The sequence below is a fragment of the Triticum urartu genome, chromosome 4 (genome assembly GCF_003073215.2).
Source record: "Triticum urartu cultivar G1812 chromosome 4, Tu2.1, whole genome shotgun sequence".
Taxonomy (NCBI): Eukaryota; Viridiplantae; Streptophyta; class Magnoliopsida; order Poales; family Poaceae; genus Triticum; species Triticum urartu.
In genome coordinates this window covers 15,873,880-15,895,536 of record NC_053025.1, presented here as the reverse complement: position 1 = coordinate 15,895,536, position 21,657 = coordinate 15,873,880, and the positions used below count along the sequence as shown (strand labels likewise).

Genomic DNA, 21,657 nt, shown 5'->3' with positions numbered 1-21,657 from the left:
TTAAGTCTCCAACATTTTGTTCCACGGCTTTAGCGACTTGCAATGGATTTCACTCCAAGCCTCTAAATTATTGACAGAAAAAAGACATTTTGAACAGAGAGCTCATTACCTTATGAGTCCCCAACATGCTGCTAAAATGCCATGTAGCTGATTATAGATGCGAGCGAGTAGAAAACCATTTGAATCAGCGAATGCAAAAACGACACATAACAAGAACACAGGATAGCAGTAAAGTCACTTTATTTGGTAGATTAAAGTATCAAACCTGAATTTAATTTCCATTTGACTGCAATCCTCGGTATTATATGTTCTGTCTCTACAAAGAAGAAACGCAGTCCACAAAGGACACAGACCTTATTGAGCTTAGGGGAAAAACAATGTATATAGTTCTCTTCTAATTGCATAAATATAGTCTTCTCTCTCACTAGTTTTCATATATAAGCTCTCGACTGAGTTCCGCTCGGTGTCCAAAACTTTCATATCTAAACCATGACTGCGCCACTGCCTGCTGCGGCCTTCCGTCGTCTACCGACGAGGCGGGGGTCTCCTCCCGCCTGGAGCTTGATCTTCCTCGTCGGATTCGACGTCTCCATACTGCCACAGCCGCAGCCTTTCCTTCTTCGCCTTCTCCTGGAACTGTTCCAGATTCTCGAGAGCTGTCTTCCTCTCCTTGGTGTCCCATCTCTTGCCCCTTTCAAGTCGGGCAAGCCCTTCCTGCACATATTAGCATGAGCGTATTAGGTTTAGGGATCGAGATGAGTTTTCCAAAATACATAAATATGCATCTAGGTTAGCTACCAGTCTTAATGATGTTAATGCGGAAAATAATTGAAATATAACTCACATGTCAACCTCAAAAAAAGTAACCGGCACGTTATTACTCATACGATGTTTCCATAACCCCCATAATCTGGATGTTTCTCCAAGCTTAAGGAAGAAACTAGCTGATATAACAATACTAAATAAGCATTTTCGAAGTACACTTCAAAAAAAATTACGGAGATATTATATCATTTCAATATCAATCTTGAGAAAATGTGAGCCATACTGGGTTATTGTGTAAACCTACTCAAACTGCATAAGCAATATTCTCCGGCCTATTTTCATAGCAAACTATTTCCATAAAGAAAGCTCCTCATGGAAAGATCAAAGCAGACTTTGCAGAAACCCACCAGCCAGTAAACAAAGCTAACCAGCAATTCATAATGCATAAAAGTCAATAGCACAAACCTCGAGCATGGCAGCATTGATGCTGGATTCTGTCTCTGGATCAACAAGAGTCACAATGAGAACAGGCCCAGTGCCTTGTCCCTTCACTTTTCCACCAGTAGTGTCGCGCTCTTCGATCATTGCCCGGTATTGTTTTGAACTGCTTAGCAAGCATTCGCTAAGATACTCTGCTGCTTCCTGACCATTATCATCTTCCAGACCAGGTACTTTGATGAAGGCAAGGCTGCACAGCTGAGCAAGAGGAGGAGAGGAGGATACTGATGGGTCTGCAGGCCGGATGCGGTTGTAAGGAACCACTTCTTGGTTACCAAAATCAATGTAGAATACTTCAAATTTGTCATCTACAGACTCTACAGCTCCTCGGGGTCCATTAACAATCTGCAGGAATTATGATGGAAATGCTCCTTAGGATATTGTACCATTCTATTATAAATAAATATGTAAAACTAATTAGTACCATGAGAAGAACAAGTATTACTCCCTCCGTTTTTATTTAGTCGGCGTATTAGCTTTAGTCAAAGTCAAGCTTTGTAAACTTTGACAAAGTTTATAAACAAAAATATTAACATATACAATAACAAATCAATACCATTAGATTCATTATTGAATGTACTTTCACATCATTTTGATTTTTTATGATAAATATATTTTTCTATAAACTTGGTCAAACTTTACGAAGTTTGACTTCAGTCAAACCTAATATGCAGAGTAAATAAAAACGGAGGGAGTAGCATGTAGCATTGCACTGAAATGGGACATCAAGCACCGTATTTTCAACAATACTGTCAACTTGGCAAGATGCTGCTAATAATATTGTCATGTGCACTGTTAGGTACTCAAGTCTGACACTCAGCATCTATCACTTCACCTAAATGATCCTAACAAGCACACCAATTCCTAAGGTCCAGTGGCTTAAGTAGAAACTTATATTTGTTAAATGCATCAAGCTAACAGCTAATGACAGGTCTAAGTATCTATTAAAGACATTGCTGAAACCAGAGTCTGAATTTAATAGCCAATCTATGACCGTGATACAATAATAATTAGTTAGTTTTAACATGAGTGAATTAACTGTAGTCATACCATGGCTCTATTCCAAGAGTTGTCGAGGCTAAACTGAGCAAGAACTATCTCTCCCTTTCCAGGATTAAAAGCACCAATGACTGGTGCCTCCTTAAGTTTCAAGGATGCAAGCTGTTGTTGGATGGAAGCTACTCTCTGGTCACCTACTGTCTGGGCATAGAACTTTCCACCACCAAGAACTTCAGTAGCAACAACCTGAAGTCAGGTAACAGAGCCATGTCAGCACTATTTCAGTAACGACAAAAATCAACAACTTCCAATGTTTTTTCATCAACAAACCTTGAGAATTTCCTTTTGTTTGGATTCAGAGGCTGACCCATTAGTAACTTCTTCACCCTCGACGTAGTTCTCCCATATCTTGATAAATAGGTGTCAGTAACAATAAATAAATAATTATGTACTTCCTAAAAGATGTAGCACGGTATAACAGGTTACCTTCAGTTTCTGCTGCTTTGCTAACTTTTCAGCTCTTGTGAGGACATGAGCATCTGGAATCCTATCCAAGCCAAATGAACTAAGCTTGGCCAAGCCAGACTCTAAAAGAACAGAACCAACGTTGGTCTTAGACTCCCACAAGGAACCTATGAATGTTCCAGTTCTATCAACTGTTTCAACCTCAATCTGCAAAATGATTTGGTATCCTTCAGATACTGGAGATGGAGATATGGACAAAGCAGAGAGGCAGCAGACACCATACCTCCACATCACGCTGTAGAATCATCCTCCTCATCAAAGCAATAGCTTCGCTCGAGTAGGGCTCATCTTTACCAGGGCACCTAACACCAGACAATGAAAAAGCGATGCTGCAAGTCTCCTTCGGAATTGTCAGTTTGAAACGATGACCACTGAAAACATATTCAACAACAGCAGTATGCCTTCTATTCCGCTGCAGGAAGGGAAGGAAATCTTTGGCCTTCTTAGAATTAACCTGAGGAGTGCAATCATAACAATCTATTAATAAAGGTGCAGAGCAAATGTCAAAGGAAACTACTGGAACAAGCAAGAATGCCAACCATTGTTAAATCGGTTATATGCATCACAGGAGGAAGTTTGTCAGAGTGAATTCCTTTCTTTGCTTTCTCAGCACGTGAGTGAGCCGCTAATAGAGCATCAAAATAATGTGATCTTTCCTCGTAGTCACGGTGTTTTGATATCTCAGCGAAGCCCCGTGAGAGCAAAAGCTCAGCAACATTAATTTTAGGCTGGGTGCCTGCGCTTGGAGCAGAAGATGTGTCATCTCCGTCCGCCGGTGATGGCGAACCTAGAAAAACTGAACCATAATCCAAAACTCTGGTATCAGCCGAGTTCATTACAGGCACAGCATTCTGTCCATCCATGGTGCTGATCCTTCTAGAATATTCCATTTCCACGGTCACCTGAAATTTTGAAAAAAGGGGTATAACAGTCACTTCTCAACTAAGAATCAACTTCTCATCATTGTAACTTCAGTAAGAATATGAGCAGCCCATAAATACCTGTTTGCCAATCAACCGTGTGCGCAAGAATTCCTTAGATTCACGAGCAAATTTGTCGGGCTTGTTGTCCTCCCTGCGAGGATTGCCTAGCTTAGGAGCTCTAATACTTGAAAGATTAACCCGCCGTTCTGCTGAAGGACTTCCATAAGGAGCAGCATCATCAGCAACAATAATACAATCACCACTCACAACTTCTACCACCTACAAAGACATCAATATGAACCAAATTAGTTAAGTTACAAGAATCATGATCAAAAGACTGATACTGAGAACATAAAACCCACTTTTCCAGTGAATTTCTGATCATGGATTGGCTTTGAATTTGTCACTGGTGGCTTAAATCCAGTCCAAATTCTCAGCTGTTCCTTTTTTGCCTGAAGTTCAGCATTCTTCAGCTTTATTTTAACTTCAACATCTAGCATGTTCGCACTCCACTCCACATATTTCGCAAGACCCTGTAATGGGAAGGTTACAGAACAGTTAAGAAATGCAAAATGTCTGACAAATTAAATGAACAATTTAGCTATTCTTGCTTCTTAGAACATATAATGTGAACCAGAAATGATTATGGATGAATGAATAATTAGTCATACATTTTCAACAAGCTCAAGGGACAAGTCCTTAGCAGTGTCACCATCTGGGTAATACACCGAACCAATTATATTACTGAAACTGTCTGTCCCCTCCACCACAATTCGCACCTAGAGAAAAAATACAAATCAATACTGATTAAAAGATGATACATGTTGACTGTAAAGATGGGATAAAACAATTGAAAGAAAACGTGGCTTACATCTCTGTTCAGAACTCGAGTCTCTGTGAAATGCTTAGCTTCTCTTCCAAACCTATCTGGTGGAACTTCAGTAGAGGCTGTCGATGCAGCAAGCCTTTGTGCTGTTGTCAGTGGTGCAGGAGCTTCCCCAGAATCATCACCATTTGTAGTGCCGTTAGTGCCCTCTGGTTCGGCAACAACAGTAGGATTCGGTGGTCGTCTCCCCATGGACGGAGCCTGCATTTCATCATTCTCAATATTTACTTTCTAACAGAAAAAATATATATGGAATCAAATAAAAGCTATTGAGATGCACACCTGCACTCCAGCAACATATATCTGGACAAATTGGAAACTTGGAAGCAAGTAAACACGAATGGTACTGCCATCACGAACTTGTTCGACAATGGCTTCCAGACTCTTGCCTTTATTAGCAACTGCAAAACCCTTTGCATCAAAACCACTAAGTTCGCCAATTGCTGATGGTGGAAGATCTCTTATCGAATCTTCAGCAGCACCAGGTTCCTATAAGTTGGCAGAAAATAAGAACACAAAATTAGGTCATCATTCGATAGAACAATTGTGTCATGCAATTCAAAAGATGCTTGCAGGACAGCAGGAACCCCAAAAGAAAGCACACCTTGCTCCAACGGCCTAAACCCTGTTGCTTAGCAACTTCCTCCAACCTTAGAAGCTCAGAGACATTTGGAAGTGGTTCACCCCCCTTGGGGCCTTGCTCCTTTACCTGATCAAATAAGTAAGATCAAAATTTACCAAAACATTTGGCACAACAAAACAATTGAAGAAAAAGTAAATGGTCATTACCCTTGCCCATCCTGCAGCAACCACCAAGTAGGCAACGTTCTTGTCGCCAAGGTAGACAGTGCCAAATTCTCGTCCGATGTTAGGTGCTGTGTAATCCACTCTAAATGTGACCTCCTGCAATAGTTTTTAGTTGGAAATAGAAGTGGTTTTTATGTGATTACATTCAATATTAATACATGCATAGGAGAATTTGGAATAGATAAAAAAAGACACATCGTGTACCTTTCCTACGCAGAGTTTCCTCAGATACTCCCTGCTTTCCCAAGCAAATGGCTCATCCACTCCACCACGACGAGCCTAGAGCACCACAAATATACGGATTCAACAGACAAGATTAAATGGGGAGAAGAACAAAATGTACTGCACAAATAATATGAACAATTTATTATAGATGCATTCCTAAGTTTTAAATTATACAAACAGAACACAGTCAAGGAGTGGGAATGATAATGCAATGATGGAGAGAAATTCTTGTGTCAAATACGAACTTCCATTAGCTCACAAGTGTAGCATGTAAACATAATTCACTATAGAAAAGGGCGGAAGCAGACCCTGGGCAATCAAGGTTTCAACTCAGGGCCTAGATCCAAAAGCCCATAGAAACTACCATGTAAAACAAAACAAAAATGACCAATACCCTAGATGAGCAGGCCTATATCTAGCTCTGTCTCTGACAATACACTAAACCAGTGACTTCCTCAAAATTAAAGGAGGAAATGAACACATGCAGTAAGTTAAAATGTAAACCATATTCCCCTTGTCTAAAAGTGCAGATTGAATCTTACCAGCCTTGGGGCCATAAGGTATGACAGAGTGATGGACTTCTCTGGCGGGATCTCTGCCTTGGTGCTCCCCATGATGAGAAGGCAGTCTCCAGACGTCACAGCCTTCACCTTGCCCCTTAGCCATCCTGAAGCTCCTGTGTTTGCTGCCATGATGGCACCTATATTTGCAATCAAAAGGAAACAGAAATTCATTAGCTAAGTCAAATTTGGTTGAGCCCTCCATATAATTCGGCAATTCTTCCGTTAATACATGCATGTTCCATAATTTTCATTGCATTTGGATTTCACAGGCCATAGGTGGCTAGAAGGAAAGAAAAAGTGAAAAACATGACCGGTCACATGTGAGTTGAAGATGATTAATCACCACAATGCAAAGCACAATGCAAAATCAATCCACTCCAATCCTAACATCACAGAATCTTTCAGTCACGGCTCAGAGCATCGCATAACGGCGGAGCAGTGCACACAAAACATACGAATCTAAATATGACCTGATACTGACAGAAACTCGTCCAGGCAGACATGCACAGAGCTGCAACACTAGCAGCCTGCGTAAATCTGTAACTAGCCAGTTAAAAAACCTCGTCAGAATTCCTGAGCCTCCGGATCTGCGACCCGGCAGACCTGAAGCGCACACGTTTGTTACATGCCGTGTTGTTCAGAACGCATTGCACTGCCCCTCTCCTGTCCAGCCATGAGCCATGGCAAAAAGCAGGCTGCCATGCAACCAAAATTTGTGGTGGGCACAGGCTAAACCCTCCCGAGTGCAGCCTTCCCCCCATGTTTCCTTTTCCGGAACGTGTTCACTTTTAGCAACTTCCGATGTGGTGCAAGGGTCTGATGTGATGCCCCCACCCCACCCTACTACACGCTGAACAACAAACATGCTCCTACAGATCTGCGATGCTCGCCGCTGACAGTGATACCCCCCCCCCTGCCGCCTCGTTTTGCGGGAAACCACTGCCGTAATTTTTTTGCACGAAAAAAACACTAGATCTACGTTAAACCCAGCAGAAAAAAAAAACATCGACAGTGCCTCCAGTCGGATCTAGGAAAATCTACCGTAAACGACCACGAACTACCACACGAACGAAAACAGCCGAATCAGGAGCACTCTGCTCGACATCTGTCGCGCAGATGGGTGGGCGAAAACTGCAGGGATCGCGAGAACAGAGCAGATTACGCCTGGACCCCTTACAAGCTTCGAAGGCAGCTAGCAGAGGAGGAGATCGGGAATGGAACCATGGCGCATCTGGCAGCTAGATTAGAAGAGGCAATTCACCGGCCGGCGAACTGGCGCGGACGCGCGCGTCGGCGAGCGGCTATCGCGGCGAGGGGGGGGGGGGGGGGCGGCGGCGAGGGGTCTCACCTTGGGGGAGGGGTCGGCCTCCGCCTCCCGATCCGAGATCCGGGAGAGGGGGTTTGGCCGGCCTGATCCGGGGAGGGGGAGGAGGGGGAGGGAGGATCTCTCTCTGATCCCGATCCGAATGAGGGAGGAAAAAAAACGCTGGAGTGGAGCGACGCCCGCTGCCCCCATTTATAATATCGTCGGCATTTTTTTGGAACCTTCTCCTCCGTAGTAATTCCTTCGCTGGGCCGGCGGGCTCCTGGGCTGGGCCTGGCTTTCCGCTGCACGCACGTGAGCCAGAGGATGGATGGATAGATATCGTGACGCGCAAGCGAGAAAGAGGACGAGGTTGCTGCACGCTACGTCATGCTAGGCTGCTGCTGGCTGGGCTTCTTTTGGGGAAATGACGAGGTGGGATCTATCTACCCATCCATCCATCACCCCAAAGGGGATGAAAGCTGTTGGGGCTTGGGACAGGTGATACAGCAGCTCTATCCACCCTACAGAGTTTGTTCAATGCTTTCCAACTGTTTCTATCATCGATCAATTTGGGTTTAGTTGGGGTTGTTCTTCCTTTTAGTTGGGTTTGTCTTGGATGTTAGCGATGAGGAGGCTTTGGGCGTCAGGTTGTTGATGATGGCCACTCCAACAATTGGACGCGACATAGGATTGTTGATTCTCTCTTTATTGGTTTGATTTGTCACAATAATAGCGGTGTACTATATACTCCCTTCATTTCACAATGTAATGATTCCTCTATCCTCGTGCTTCAACTTTGACCGTAAATTTAACTACCAAGACCGATTGCGGCGGGAGCAAAAGTTATATCAGTGAATTCGTATTCGAAAGAAAAAATTTCAATTATACAATTTCTTCTCCCGCCGCAGTCAGTCTTATTGGTTAAATTTATGGTCAAAGTTAGACCTCGGAAAGCATGGGCACATTATATTTTGGAATGGAGGGAGTACAATGTATAGCCTTCCATTTACCAGAGGTCGATGTTTAGCTCACGTTGTCGTTGTTTTATCGAAATTTGTGTCTCAGCTATTTAGATTGAGGTGTTTACTTTTACTTTCTATTAAAGTCCTCGACTTGCAGTAAATATTGGATACGCCGCTTTATACATTCATTTATAAGATATGCTTAGTTATTGTGCTTTGATTTGGTACAGTTGAGGAGAGAGATCGAGTAGATAAAAGGGAACAAGTGACGTTATTTTGGGGGGGGGGGGGCGTGAAGACGAGGGGGTTCGCAATTATGAAGGTAGTTCGGAAGTGGTTGTTGGTGGCTAGAGGAAAAATCGTAGCGAGTATTTGTTGTGTGTCATTGCCAAATTGATGTAAACAAATTCCCAAAGGGAATATATACGATAGACACAGTTCCCATAATCATTATCATGGAATTTGTCAGGATCATTTCCCTATAATTCTTGATTTTAAATTCTAATTCTACACTACTGCAGAAACATGTATAGTCGTTTGCCTTCGAGTGACGGGCAAAGGGACTGCGTCACTAGTAATCACTAGTAAGGTGGCAATCGCCTATAGACCAATGCCGGGAACCGACAGTCACCCTTCACTTATGATTTATAGAGGGGGGTCAATTATCCAGTGGTGAGCACCCTCTGGCTGATCATCATGGGTATTCTCTCCCGCAACTTCTTAGCCACCTACATCAATTTCATGTGGGATGGAAGAGGCATTCTCCACGTCCAAAAAATAGGCGTAGCCCCCAATTCCCAATCTTGCCATCCACTGTCACCGGAGATTCCCCACCACGAATTGATGAGTGGCTTTTACACACAATTTTACCCCCGTTTAAACTGAATATTCATGAATAATTATTGAGTTTATCACTTCAGCTCGCCCCACTAATCACACTAATAATTGCAAAGATGTGCAAATCTCCTTCTTTATTCTATTCCTTGCAAATATGGAAATATTTAGGTGGAAATCAAAGCATATATGGGATGTATTCGAGGAGATGGTCGGTTCCATATAAAAGAGAAGACAACCAACCGTATTAACGCAAGTGCTCGTACTAGCGATTGCACCGCGCGCCACCGCCTCTAAGACATGAGGTCAAGGAGCTTTCGTGAAGGGACACAAGCCCAATTCTCGTGACGTCATTTTTTGTGCAGAAATAAAAGTTCTAGAAATGGGCTGAAAATTTACGGCATTTTTTCATGGACCAAAAGAGACCACCGAAGCACCGGAGCTGGGCCAGGAAGTGACCGAGGAGGCCACAAGCCTAGGGGGCGCCCACCCCCTAGGGTGTGCCCCCCGGCTTGTGGGCCCCTCGACCACCCCCTTGACATGAGACTGATGTTTACTACACAACCTTCTTCTTGTAGACGTTGTTGGGACTCCAAGTGCAGAGGTTTGTAGGACAGTAGCAAATTTCTCTCAAGTGGATGACCTAAGGTTTATCAATCCGTAGGAGGCGTAGGATGAAGATGGTCTCTCTCAAGCAACCCTGCAACCAAATAACAAAGAGTCTCTTGTGTCCCAACACACCCAATACAATGGTAAATTATATAGGTGCACTAGTTTGGCGAAGAGATGGTGATACAAGTGGTATATGGATAGTAGATAAAGGTATTTGTAATCTGAAAAAAACAGCAAGGTAGCAAGTGATAAAAGTGAGCGTAAACTGTATTGCAATGATAGGAAATAAGGCCTAGGGTACATACTTTCACTAGTGCAAGTCCTCTCAACAATACTAACATAATTGGATCATAAAACTATCCCTCAACATGCAACAAAGAGTCACTCCAAAGTCACTAATAGTGGAAAATGAACGAAGAGATTATGGTAGGGTACGAAACCACCTCAAAGTTATTCTTTCCAATCAATCTATTGGGCTATTCCTATAAGTGTCACAAACAGCCCTAGAGTTCGTACTAGAATAACACCTTAAGACACAAATCAACCAAAACCCTAATGTCACCTAGATACTCCAATGTCACCTCAAGTATCCGTGAGTATGATTATACGATATGCATCACACAATCTCAGATTCATCTATTCAACCAACGTATAGAACCTCAAAGAGTGTCCCAAAGTTTCTACCGGAGAATCATGATGAAAACGTGTGCCAACCCCTATGCATAGGTTCATGGGCGGAACCCGCAAGTTTATCACCAAAACATACATCAAGTGAATCACGTGATATCCCATTGTCACCATAGATATCCACGACAAGACATACATCAAGTGTTCTCAAATCTTTAAAGACTCAATCCGATAAGATAACTCCAAAGGGGAAACTCAATTCATTACAAGAGAATAGAGGGGGAGGAGAAACATAAGATCCAACTATAATAGCAAAGCTCGCGATACATCAAGATCGTGCCAAATCAAGAACACGAGATAGAGAGAGAGATCAAACACATAGCTACTGGTACATACCCTCAGCCCCGAGGGAGAACTACTCCCTCCTCGTCATGGAGAGCACCGGGATGATGAAGATGGCCACCGGAGAAAGATTGCCCCCTCCGGCAGGGTGCCGGAACGGGTCTAGATTGGCTTTTGGTGGCTACGGAGGCTTCTGGCGGCGGAACTCCCGATCTAATCTCTGTTCTGGAAGTTTTAGGGTGCGTGGAGTTATATAGGCGGAAGAAGTACGTCAGGGGAGCCGCGAGGGCCCCACGAGGCAGGGGGCGCGCCCCCCACCCTCGTGGCTTCCTCGTTCCTTCCTTGACGTGGGGTCCAAGTCCATCGGGTGGCTTTCGTTCCAAAAATAACTTCTCTAATTGATTTCGTTCCGTTTCGACTCCGTCTGATATTCCTTTTCTTCCAAACACTGAAATAGGCATAAAACGGCAAATCTGGGCTGGGCCTCCGGTTAATAGGTTAGTCCCGAAAGTAATATAAAAGTGGATAATAAAGCCCAATATTGCCCAAAATAGTAGATAATATAGCATGGAGCAATCAAAAATTATAGATACGTTGGAGACGTATCAAGCATCCCCAAGCTTAATTCCTGCTCGTCCTCGAGTAGGAAAATGATAAAAAAAGAAAAAATTTGATGTGGAATGCTAGTTGGCACAATTCCAATGTAATTCTTCTTAATTGTGGCATGAATATTCAGATCCATAAGATTCAAGACAAAAGTTTAATATTGACATAAAAACAATAATACTTCAAGCATACTAACTAAGCAATCATGTCTTCTCAAAATAACATGGCCAAAGAAAGTTCATCCCTACAAAATCATATAGTTTAGTCATGCTCCATTTTCGTCACACAAGAATGCTCTCATCATGCACAACCCCGATGACAAGCCAAGCAATTGTTTCATACTTTAGTAATCTCAAACTCATAAATTTTCACGCAATACATGAGCGCGAGCCATGGATATAGCACTATGGGTGGAATATAATATAATGAGGGGGGTTATGTGGAGAAGACAAAAAGGAGAAAGTCTCACATCAACGAGGCTAATCAATGGGCTATGGAGATGCCCACCGATTGATGTTAATGCAAGGAGTAGGGATTGCCATGCAATGGATGCACTAGAGCTATAAATGTATGAAAGCTCAACAAAGGAAACTAGTGGGTGTGCATCCAACTTGCTTGCTCACGAAGACCTAGTGCACTTGAAGAGGGCCATTGTTGGAATATACAAGCCAAGTTCTTATAATAAAGGAAAAACAGAAAAAACAGATGTGAAAATATCCAAGGTTGAAAAAGCCTTTGATTAATATAGAAAACCACTGTTCTTCAAATAACAGTCAACTGTAATTCATACCTCTGGACCACTGGTTTATGTGATCCGGGTGATGAGGTTGATGAACCAAACCTTTTTAGAAGTCAATGTTTCTGTATGATTGATGACCTTAATGCCTTAGCAGCTTATTGTCAAGTGGTTAAGCCGGTGAAAAGACAATACAAGATCAATAAGACAAATAAAACGAATAACAGTTGGTAATCAATACAAATTAACCTTGTAGTGAAAAGTTGGGGGTTTCTGATTCGAATATGATCAGTAAACCGGACCAAAGGGGCTAAGCTAAGATTCGAATACGACCATATAGCCCCCAGTGGCTTTGGCGTTGCGCCGATCAAGAGGGTACCGACAGCTATGTTCTCTTTGGTTCGAATATGACCTATGTTTGAACAGGAAGCCCCCAAATGACCTTGAGAGGTTTTTAACGACCCTGATTCGAATACGATCCAAGTCGGACCCAAAAGGGGTTAAGCTATGATTCGAATACGATCAAGAAGCCCCCTAGTGAGTTTGGCTTTTGAGCCGATCAAGAGGGTTACGACAGCTATGTTCTCTTTGGTTCGAATACGACCTATGTTTGAACAGGAAGCCCCCAAGTGATCATGGTAGTTTACAGCTAGATTCAAATATGATCATAAGCCGGACCAAAAAGGTTTAGACTTGATTCAGATATGATCAGCTCCTTAATAGTCATATTAAGTAAAAGATAGTAAAGATATGTAATCTTTAAAAAGGAAAAAGACCGAGGTCCTGCTTTATTGCTTATCATAGTATATACAACGTCAAAGTATGTACATGATGAGAGCCCGTGGCTCAGGTGTAGTATGGCCGAAGTTGAGCAATGTTCCACGGCCGGCGGGTCTCCTCCTCCGACTTACGTGAGTCTTTGTGCTCTCGAACGTCAATGAGGTAATATGACCCGCTGTTTAAGTTCTTGCTAACCACAAAGGGTCCTTCCCAAGGCGGGGATAGTTTGTGTGCATCTGACAGATCCTGGATGAGCCGGAGCACCAGGTCACCTTCTTGAAAAGTCCTGGACTTAACCCGGCGGCTGTGATAACGGTGTAAGTCCTGTTGATAAATTGCTGATCGAGCCGCTGCTAAGTCTCTTTCCTCATCCAATAAGTCAAGTGCCTCCTGTCTGGCTTGCTCGTTACTAGCTTCAACATAAGCCGCCACACGGGGTGAGTCATGACGAATGTCACTAGGCAACACTGCTTCCGCTCCATAAACCATGAAGAAAGGTGTATAACTTGTAGTCTTGTTAGGAGTGGTGTTGATACTCCACAGCACCGAGGGTAGCTCTTCTACCCAACAACCCGGTGTTCGCTGCAAAGGAACCATAAGCCGGGGTTTGAGACCTTTTAAGATTTCCTGATTTGCTCTCTCAGCTTGACCATTGGATTGAGGATGGGCTATAGAAGAAACATCAAGCCGGATATGCTCACGTTGACAAAACTCCTCAATAGCCCATTGAGATAGATTAGTGCCGAGGGAGTCCTGGATTAGGGGGTGTCCGGGTAGCCGAACTATACCTTCAGCCGGACTCCTGGACTATGAAGATACAAGATTGAAGACTTCGTCCCGTGTCCGGATGGGACTTTCCTTGGCGTGGAAGGCAAGCTTGGCGATGCGGATATTCAAGATCTCCTACCATTGTAACCGACTCTGTGTAACCCTAACCCTATCCGGTGTCTATATAAACCGGAGGGTTGTAGTCCGTAGGCAATCAACTCCATATACAACAATCATACCATAGGCTAGCTTCTAGGGTTTAGCCTCCTTGATCTCGTGGTAGATCTACTCTTGTACTACCCATATCATCAATATTAATCAAGCAGGACGTAGGGTTTTACCTCCATCAAGAGGGCCCGAACCTGGGTAAAACATCGTGTTCCCTGCCTCCTGTTACCATCTGGCCTAGACGCACAGTTCAGGACCCCCTACCCGAGATCCGCCGATTTTGACACCGACATTGGTGCTTTCATTGAGAGTTCCTCTGTGTCGTCACCTTTAGGCCCGATGGCTCCTTTGATCATCAACAACGATACGGTCGAGGGTGAGACTTTTCTCCCCGGTCAGATCTTCGTCTTCGGCGGCTTCGCTCTGCGGGCCAATTCGCTTGGCCACCTGGAGCAGATCGAAAGCTACGCCCCTGGCCATCAAGTCAGGTTTGGAAGCTTAAACTACACGACTGACATCCGCGGAGACTTGATCTTCGACGGGTTCGAGCCACGGCCAAGTGCGCCGCACTATCTCGAGGGGCATGATCTAGCTCTGCCTCCGGACAGTGTCTTGGAGGCCGCACACGCATCGGTTCCGACCCCTAACTCGGAGCCTATTGCGCCAATCGAGGATGAGCAGTTGGACGTCACCTCTGCGGCTTCGATCTCAAAGGCGATCGAGCCGAACGCTAGCCCCACGCTCTGCATGATCCATGACTCCGAGGGTCCAGACTCCTTTTCGAACTCCGAAACCCCCGCGCCCCTGCCGATCGAATCCGATTGGGCGCCAATAATGGAGTTCACCGCCGCGGACATCTTTCAGCACTCGCCTTTTGGCGATATCCTGAATTCTCTCAAGTCTCTCTCTTTATCAGGAGAGCCCTGGCCGAACTGCGGTCAGCAAGGATGGGATACGGACGATGAAGAAATTCAAAGCCCACCCACCACCCACTTGGTAGCCACTGTCGACAATTTAAACGACGTGCTCAACTTCGACTCCGGAGACATCGACAGCATGGATGACGATGCGGGAGATACCGACGAACCAACGCCCATAGGGCATTGGACAGCCACCTCATCTCACGATGTGTACATGGTGGATACCCCTAAAGGAAGCGACAACGAGGAAAAAGGGGATGGAATGGGAGATCGACCCCCCGAAAAGCAATCAAAGCGTCGGCGTAAACGCCGACCCAAGCCCCGCCTCGATAAAAACCCAGCCACAGAGCAGAACGAGCCGGTAGACGACGAGCAGGCCTTAGAGCAACCGTCCGAACAGGGCAACACGGATGGAGAAACCGAACATCCCTCCTCCAGCGAAAACGGCATTCCGGACGACCTCACGCCGGATAAACCTATGGAGCATAAGAATCTCCAAGAGAGGCTCGTTGCAACTGCACGCAGCCTAAAAAGCAGAAGCGGAAGCTAAAAACAGCGGAAGATGCACTCCGGATTAGATGGAGCAAAATAATCAATACCGCAGATAAATACGGCGACAGTCGCCGCACTAAAAGCTATCCGAAAAGAAAGCTACTGCCTGAATTCAACGAAGAGGCCCTAGAGCCCTCGCATTCAAAAAATGAGAAAGCCACACGGTCGGATAGACGACCCCATAAAGCGGCAAGCGGCGCCGCACTTAAATCGGCATGCGACCCACCTAAGGATTCGCATCATGCGACCCCATAAAGCGGCAAGCGGCGCCGCACTTAAATCGGCATGCGACCCACCTAAGGATTCGCATCATGGCCCAGTTAGTTCCATTTATGGGCCAAGAAAGCAAGCTCTCGTAAGCAATGCAATAAAGCCATCATCAGAATCCGGCACACCCAAATACAGGGGCGCCTCACACCCCCTATGTTTCACCGATGAGGTCCTGGACTATGAATTTCCAGAGGGATTCAAACCCGTAAACATAGAGGCATATGATGGAACAACAGACCCTGGAGTCTGGATTGAGGATTATATCCTCCACATACACATGGCTAGAGGAGATGATCTCCACGCCATAAAATATTTACCCCTTAAGCTTAAAGGGCCAGCCCGGCATTGGCTTAAAAGCCTTCCTGAAAACACAATTGGAAGTTGGGAAGAGCTCGAGGATGCTTTCCGAGCAAATTTTCAAGGGACCTATGTCCGCCCTCCGGATGCAGACGATCTTAGTCACATAACTCAACAGCCCGGAGAATCAGCTCGGCAGTTCTGGAATAGATTCCTCACTAAAAAGAATCAGATAGTCGACTGTCCGGACGCCGAAGCCCTAGCAGCTTTCAGGCATAACGTCCGAGACGAATGGCTCGCCAGACACCTCGGCCAAGAAAAGCCAAGAACAATGGCCGCACTAACAAGCCTCATGACCCGCTTTTGTGCAGGAGAGGACAGCTGGTTGGCAAGATGCAGCCCCAGCGACCCAAGTACATCCGAAACTAGGGATGGAAACGGAAAACCGCGACGCAACAAGGACCGTCACCGGACTAAGGAAAAAAGTCCGAAGAGCACGGCAGTCAATGCCGGATTCAAAGGTTCATGACAAAATCATACAAAACCACCCCTCCAGGATAACAGGGACGATCCATCCAACTTAAATAAAATCCTGGACAGGATATGTCAGATACATAGTACTCCCGGGAAGCCTGCTAACCATACCCATAGAGATTGTTGGGTTTTCAAACAATCCGGCAGGCTCAATGCCGAACACAAGGGGCTCGACACACCAAGCGAAGACGAGGACGAACCCCAAAAGCAGAGCACCAGGAAACAAAAGAACTTCCCACAAGAAGTAAAAATAGTGAACTTACTTCACATAACAAAACGTGCGACGCCCATAAAGGTACGCACCACACGGCCTATCCCCAAAGGGTCCCGCCACTGGTTGTCAAAACCAATCATCTTCGATCAGCTAGATTATTCTAGAAATATCAAGAATGCAGGCTGGACTGCCTTGATACTCGATCCAATAATTGGCGGACTCCGGTTTTCAAATGTCCTTATGGACGGCGACAGTGGACTAAACCTGATATATCAGGATACAATCCATCACATGGGGATAAACCCAGCAAGAATCCGTCGCAGCAAAACCTCCTTTCAAGGGGTAACACCTGGTCCGGACACCCATTGTATGGGTTTTCTCGGGCTCGAAGTTATATTCGGCTCTGCCGATAACTTCCGCCGCGAAAAGCTGACCTTCCATATCGTCCCGTTCTCAAGTCGCTATCAAGCACTACTGGGACGCGAAGCTTTCGCCCGCTTTAACGCAATACCGCATTATGCATCTCTCACGCTTAAGATGCCCGGTCCACGAGGCATCATCTCTTTGAAGGGGAAGCACTAAAATACGCCTCCCCAAGCGGAGGACTGTGCGGCCGCTTTGACAGCCCCACAGCAAAATGGCCTCACCGGCCAAAAAACTTCGAAATAGGTCATTCAAGACCACGAACGCGGATAGACGAGTTCGGTGCAAAATCATCATTGATGCAGGCCTAGAGGCCATATACCCCCGCACTAGGGGCTCCACGCATATACAATAAGAGACAATAAAGCTCAATCTTATATATTTTATTTTATACTTTGTTTATTTTAAACTTTTGCTCGGCACGACCCATTTTCAACTCAGTTCCTCTCTTTTACAGATGAACGTCGTGCGGCGCTCATCCAGGATACGGCACAACGGAGACACAGGCGCAGACGTGCAGTAGGGACCCGTCCTAAATGATTCTTTTTAGATTAAGACCCTGCGTAAACCTTTTTTACTGTCTCTTGTTGTTACACACCCCCTGGTTTTTTCTGATATAACCAAGGAGGAGGCTGGCGTCTTGGCATGTGGCCACGTCAGAATTTTTGCACGTACCTGGACACTAGGGGCTTTTTTAATAAAGAGTGTTGTTTCGCCCGCACTCATAAAGACCGAACACCTTAGGGAGTGTTCGGCGTCGCGAGTTCTGGCATTATATGCATCAGCTCCAAATCATGTCTTTGGTCAAATGTTGGGTTGCCCGGCTCCTGAGTTCGGCTACCTTACGTTCCGCTCTATCAGCTAAGGTAGCACCAGGAGAACTACTGCGATTGTGCCCCGGTTCGGCCGGGTGAGCACCTCAGTAGAGAAAGCCGAAAACTGACTGTCATGATGTAGCGTGAGACTGGTCAGCCACTCGATGACCTATCGGAATCTATTGGATTCCTCCGCTTTAACGAAGGGCCGCTTCCCGGTCAGGCACATACGCGCCCCGAACTCGGGCGAGCGCAGTCGCCACCAAGGGGCTACCTAAATAGTCTCACTGTCAAGCTCCTATGGCTAAGTGAAAGTGTTAAGGCATTATAGTCCAGTTGCCTGGCCCGCTGCGCTATCACCTCCTTTGTAGGACCAAGACGTTGGGTTAAGTGTGAAAATGCGTCTTCTACGAGCACCCCCGCACTATGTGCGTGGGGGCTGAAGCCAACGAGTGCCATCTTTCAGATTTTGTATATATATATATATATATATATATATATCTTAAAACGGCCGCACAGGAGGTGTTCCCAATACTTGAAGGCACAAGTATAAAAAGGCCACTATAGTTTATCAAAATATTACTTTATAATTACATATGCTATCATAACATAGCATCTTTCGCGCACTGCGTCTCTATTACATGAGCGCCTTCAAGGACTTCCTGAAAATAGTGCTCGGAAGGTACTCGGCTTTTGTCCGAATCTCGGGACGCAACAACGGTGGTCTCCATCTCTGCCCAGTATGCCTTGACACGGGCAAGAGCCATCCTTGCGCCCTCTATGCATGCTGACCTCTTCATTGCATCAATACGCGGCACCGCGTCAAGGAATTGCTGCACCAAGCTGAAATAACTCTTCGGCTCTGATCTCCCCGGCCACAGATGACCCATGACATACTTCATGGCAAGTCCGGACAACCTATTCAGTTCGGCCCATTGAGCCAAATGATCGTCCACTGCCAGTGGACGCTCTGGATTGTGAAACTGCGACCAGAAAAGCTTTTCCACTTCGCGACCTTTCTGATCTCGAAAGTGTTCGGTCGCATCAGCAGCACTCACTGCCAAATCCAGATAGGTATCCTCCACACTCCACATCCGGTCCAACGGAGCAAACTTCGGATCGCAGAATTTCCTTCGCAGCACAAAGGGCTTTCCAGCCGCAATCTGTTCGGCCTGACGCAGCTCCTCCTTCGCAGCTCTCATCGCAGAGCGCGCGTCCTTGGCATTGGCAACGGCCTTCTCTAAGTCCGTCTGTTTCGCCTGGTCTTCTTTCTCAAGAAGTCTGCAACGGTCTGCAGCACTCTTTAACTTTTCGGCCATCTCGGCCATCTCTTCCTTGCTTCAGCAATGAGCAGCCTGTTCGGCTCTCAGCTCTTCAAGGGCTTTCTTGGCAGCCGCATCACTTTCTCTGGCTTGTTCTTTAGCTCGGGCAAGTTCTGCCCTAAGACTCTCCACGGTGGCCGCACCATCTGCGTCAAGCACACACATCGTAAGACACTGGCATAAAACTCTTCTTACCTGATGCCGCCCGAGGAATTACATACCTTGAGCCTCATCAAGCCGCTGGTTGACAAGCGCGATGTCGGCATCTGCCACGTCCAGTTGCCGCTTTAATTCGGCAAAATCATCAGTTCGGCTCGATTCCGGACACCCTGCCGCCTACATTCAAAGGCGACATCTTAGACCCGGGATTATGATCCTCCGCGTGCCGTCATTTCTTGACGACGCGCAGAGTCTCAGGGGCTACTATCTACACAGGGTGCATCTTATTCATGCGCAACTAACAAAAGTGTACATTATCTAATGTACCTCAAAACCCGTCAGTAAACTTTTGACGGCCTCATGCAATCCGCTCTCTGCGGATGAGATCCTTTCAATCACCATGCCCATTAATGCATGGTGCTCCTCCGAGATAGAAGCTCGCCCCAGCAGAATCTTTAGCTCCTCCGGCCGAGCACCAGACGGTGCCGGACTTGTCCCACGACCTCTTTCGAAGGCCGGACGTGGAGAACCCCGGGGGGCCACATAGCTATCTTCCGCCCCCGCCGGATTCGGAGAAACCCTCCGCGACGACACCTCAGGGTCGCCCCCTCGCCAGGCGGCACGGCAGGGGGAGGCGTCCCGCTCTCCATCATCTCCGGAAGGAGATCCCCCGAAGACGAGCTCTGCTGAGAAGGGCTGAGGTCCGAGCTACAAGGTAAAAATTTGGTTAATCTTCTCAGATATAAATCAAGGATTTCCCTCATCCCTCAAAAGGAAAATCTTTCTCTACTTACGGCTCACTGGAGGGCTGATCCCCTTGAGGGCGTAGTCCGGCCGAGGAACTCCCCGGCATCGGACCCTCTGACGAGGATTTTCCCCCCCGCTTTGAGGCCATGGTTTCCGGGTCGTCAGAGGAGGCTCTCTTCTTCCCCTTAGGAAAGGAATTGTCGGTTCCTCCCTTCGGAGCAGCCTCCTTCGAGGAGGCCATAGCTTCCTTGTCCTCCCCCTCCAAAGGCATTATCTCCAGCATCCTGACTAGCACGGGATCCGGCGTGGTTTCAGGAAGGGGAGCCGGACACCTGATCAGCTTTGCCTTCGCTATCCACTCATGTTTAAAAGGACGGCTCTTTTAGGGGAAAGTTTATGACAATTATACGGATAGAAGGTCCGGGCACAAGGTTGCTTACTTGAGTATCCGGGCGATTGCAGCTTAGGCCTGCGTCCTCGGTTAAATCCGGACACATCCCTTGTGATCCGAAGAACAGTTTATACATCTCCGCGGGCGTTGCGCCCATGAAATTCTGGAGAGCTCGCGGTCCCTCTGGGTTAAACTCCCACAGGCGAAGGGAGCGACGTTTTCCGGGCAATGTTCGGCGAATCAGCATGACCTGCGTCACCTTGACCAGGCTGAGGTCTCCTTTCAAGAGATCCTTAATGCGGCCCTGTAACAAGGGCACGTCTTTGGGCAAACCCCAATCTAACCCTCTGTTAACCCATGACGCTAGCCGTGGTGGGGGACCCGAGCGAAAGGCAGGAAGCACCACCCACTTGGTGCTCCGGGGAATGGTGATATAAAACCACTCTCGTTGCCACAAGCCTAGCTCCTCTTGAAAAGAGCCCTCGGGCCATGGAGCATCAGCATTTTTGCTTATAACAGCGCCTCCGCACTCTGCGTGCCGTCCCTTGATCATCTTCGGCTCCACTTTGAAAGTCTTGAGCCACAATCCGAAGTGAGGGGTAACACGGAGGAACGCTTCACATACAACGATAAATGAGGAGATATGGAGGATGGACTCCGGAGCTAAATCGTGAAATTCCAGCCCGTAATAAAACAGCAGTCCCCTCACAAAGGGATCCATCGGGAAGCCTAACCCCCGAAGGAAGTGAGACACGAACACTACGCTCTCACCGGACTGGGGACTGGGGATAGCCTGCCCTTGAGCAGGCAACCTGTGCGAAATTTCGGCGGTCAAGAACTTAGCCTCTCTCAACTTTAGCACGTCCTCCTCCGTGACGGAGGAGGGCATCCATCGGCCTTGAAGGTCAGAACCGGACATTGTCGAAGGTCCGAAGCGCCTGGAATCTGGAGCCTAGGGTGTTGGAACTCGAGGCGACGGGCGAACTCGCTTGAGATTGAAAAAAGGAGTAAGGCCCTGGTCTCTTTATAAGAGGTTGAATACCAGGAGCCCTCCCTGTGACCGTTTGGGACTCGCCTTTAA

General features: G+C 46.5%; 1 protein-coding gene across 1 annotated transcript; it reads right to left on the bottom strand.

The window, feature by feature from the left end:
* Positions 1-223: 223 nt before the first annotated feature.
* Positions 224-7,693, bottom strand: LOC125550307 (ribonuclease TUDOR 1-like). Its single transcript, XM_048713278.1, has 17 exons — positions 7,540-7,693; positions 6,171-6,328; positions 5,608-5,682; positions 5,386-5,499; positions 5,201-5,305; positions 4,879-5,085; positions 4,582-4,797; positions 4,382-4,489; positions 4,073-4,243; positions 3,789-3,989; positions 3,327-3,689; positions 3,011-3,241; positions 2,749-2,934; positions 2,593-2,670; positions 2,314-2,508; positions 1,231-1,608; positions 224-714 (listed from the first exon to the last, which is right to left on the bottom strand). Exons 2-17 carry the CDS (start codon positions 6,318-6,320, stop codon positions 526-528), a joined length of 2,967 nt encoding a protein of 988 aa, XP_048569235.1. The 5' UTR covers positions 6,321-6,328; positions 7,540-7,693; the 3' UTR covers positions 224-525.
* Positions 7,694-21,657: the final 13,964 nt, after the last annotated feature.

Bases quoted from the DNA above. Each gene is read 5' to 3' on its own strand.
- LOC125550307 (XM_048713278.1), bottom strand. From the start codon at position 6,320: ATGGCAGCAAACACAGGAGCTTCAGGATGGCTAAGGGGCAAGGTGAAG. The intron at 5,500-5,607 runs GTACACGATGTG...AAACTATTGCAG, and splicing joins GGAAACTCTGCGTAGGAAAG to GAGGTCACATTTAGAGTGGA. The intron at 3,690-3,788 runs GTATTTATGGGC...TCAAAATTTCAG, and splicing joins CACGGTTGATTGGCAAACAG to GTGACCGTGGAAATGGAATA.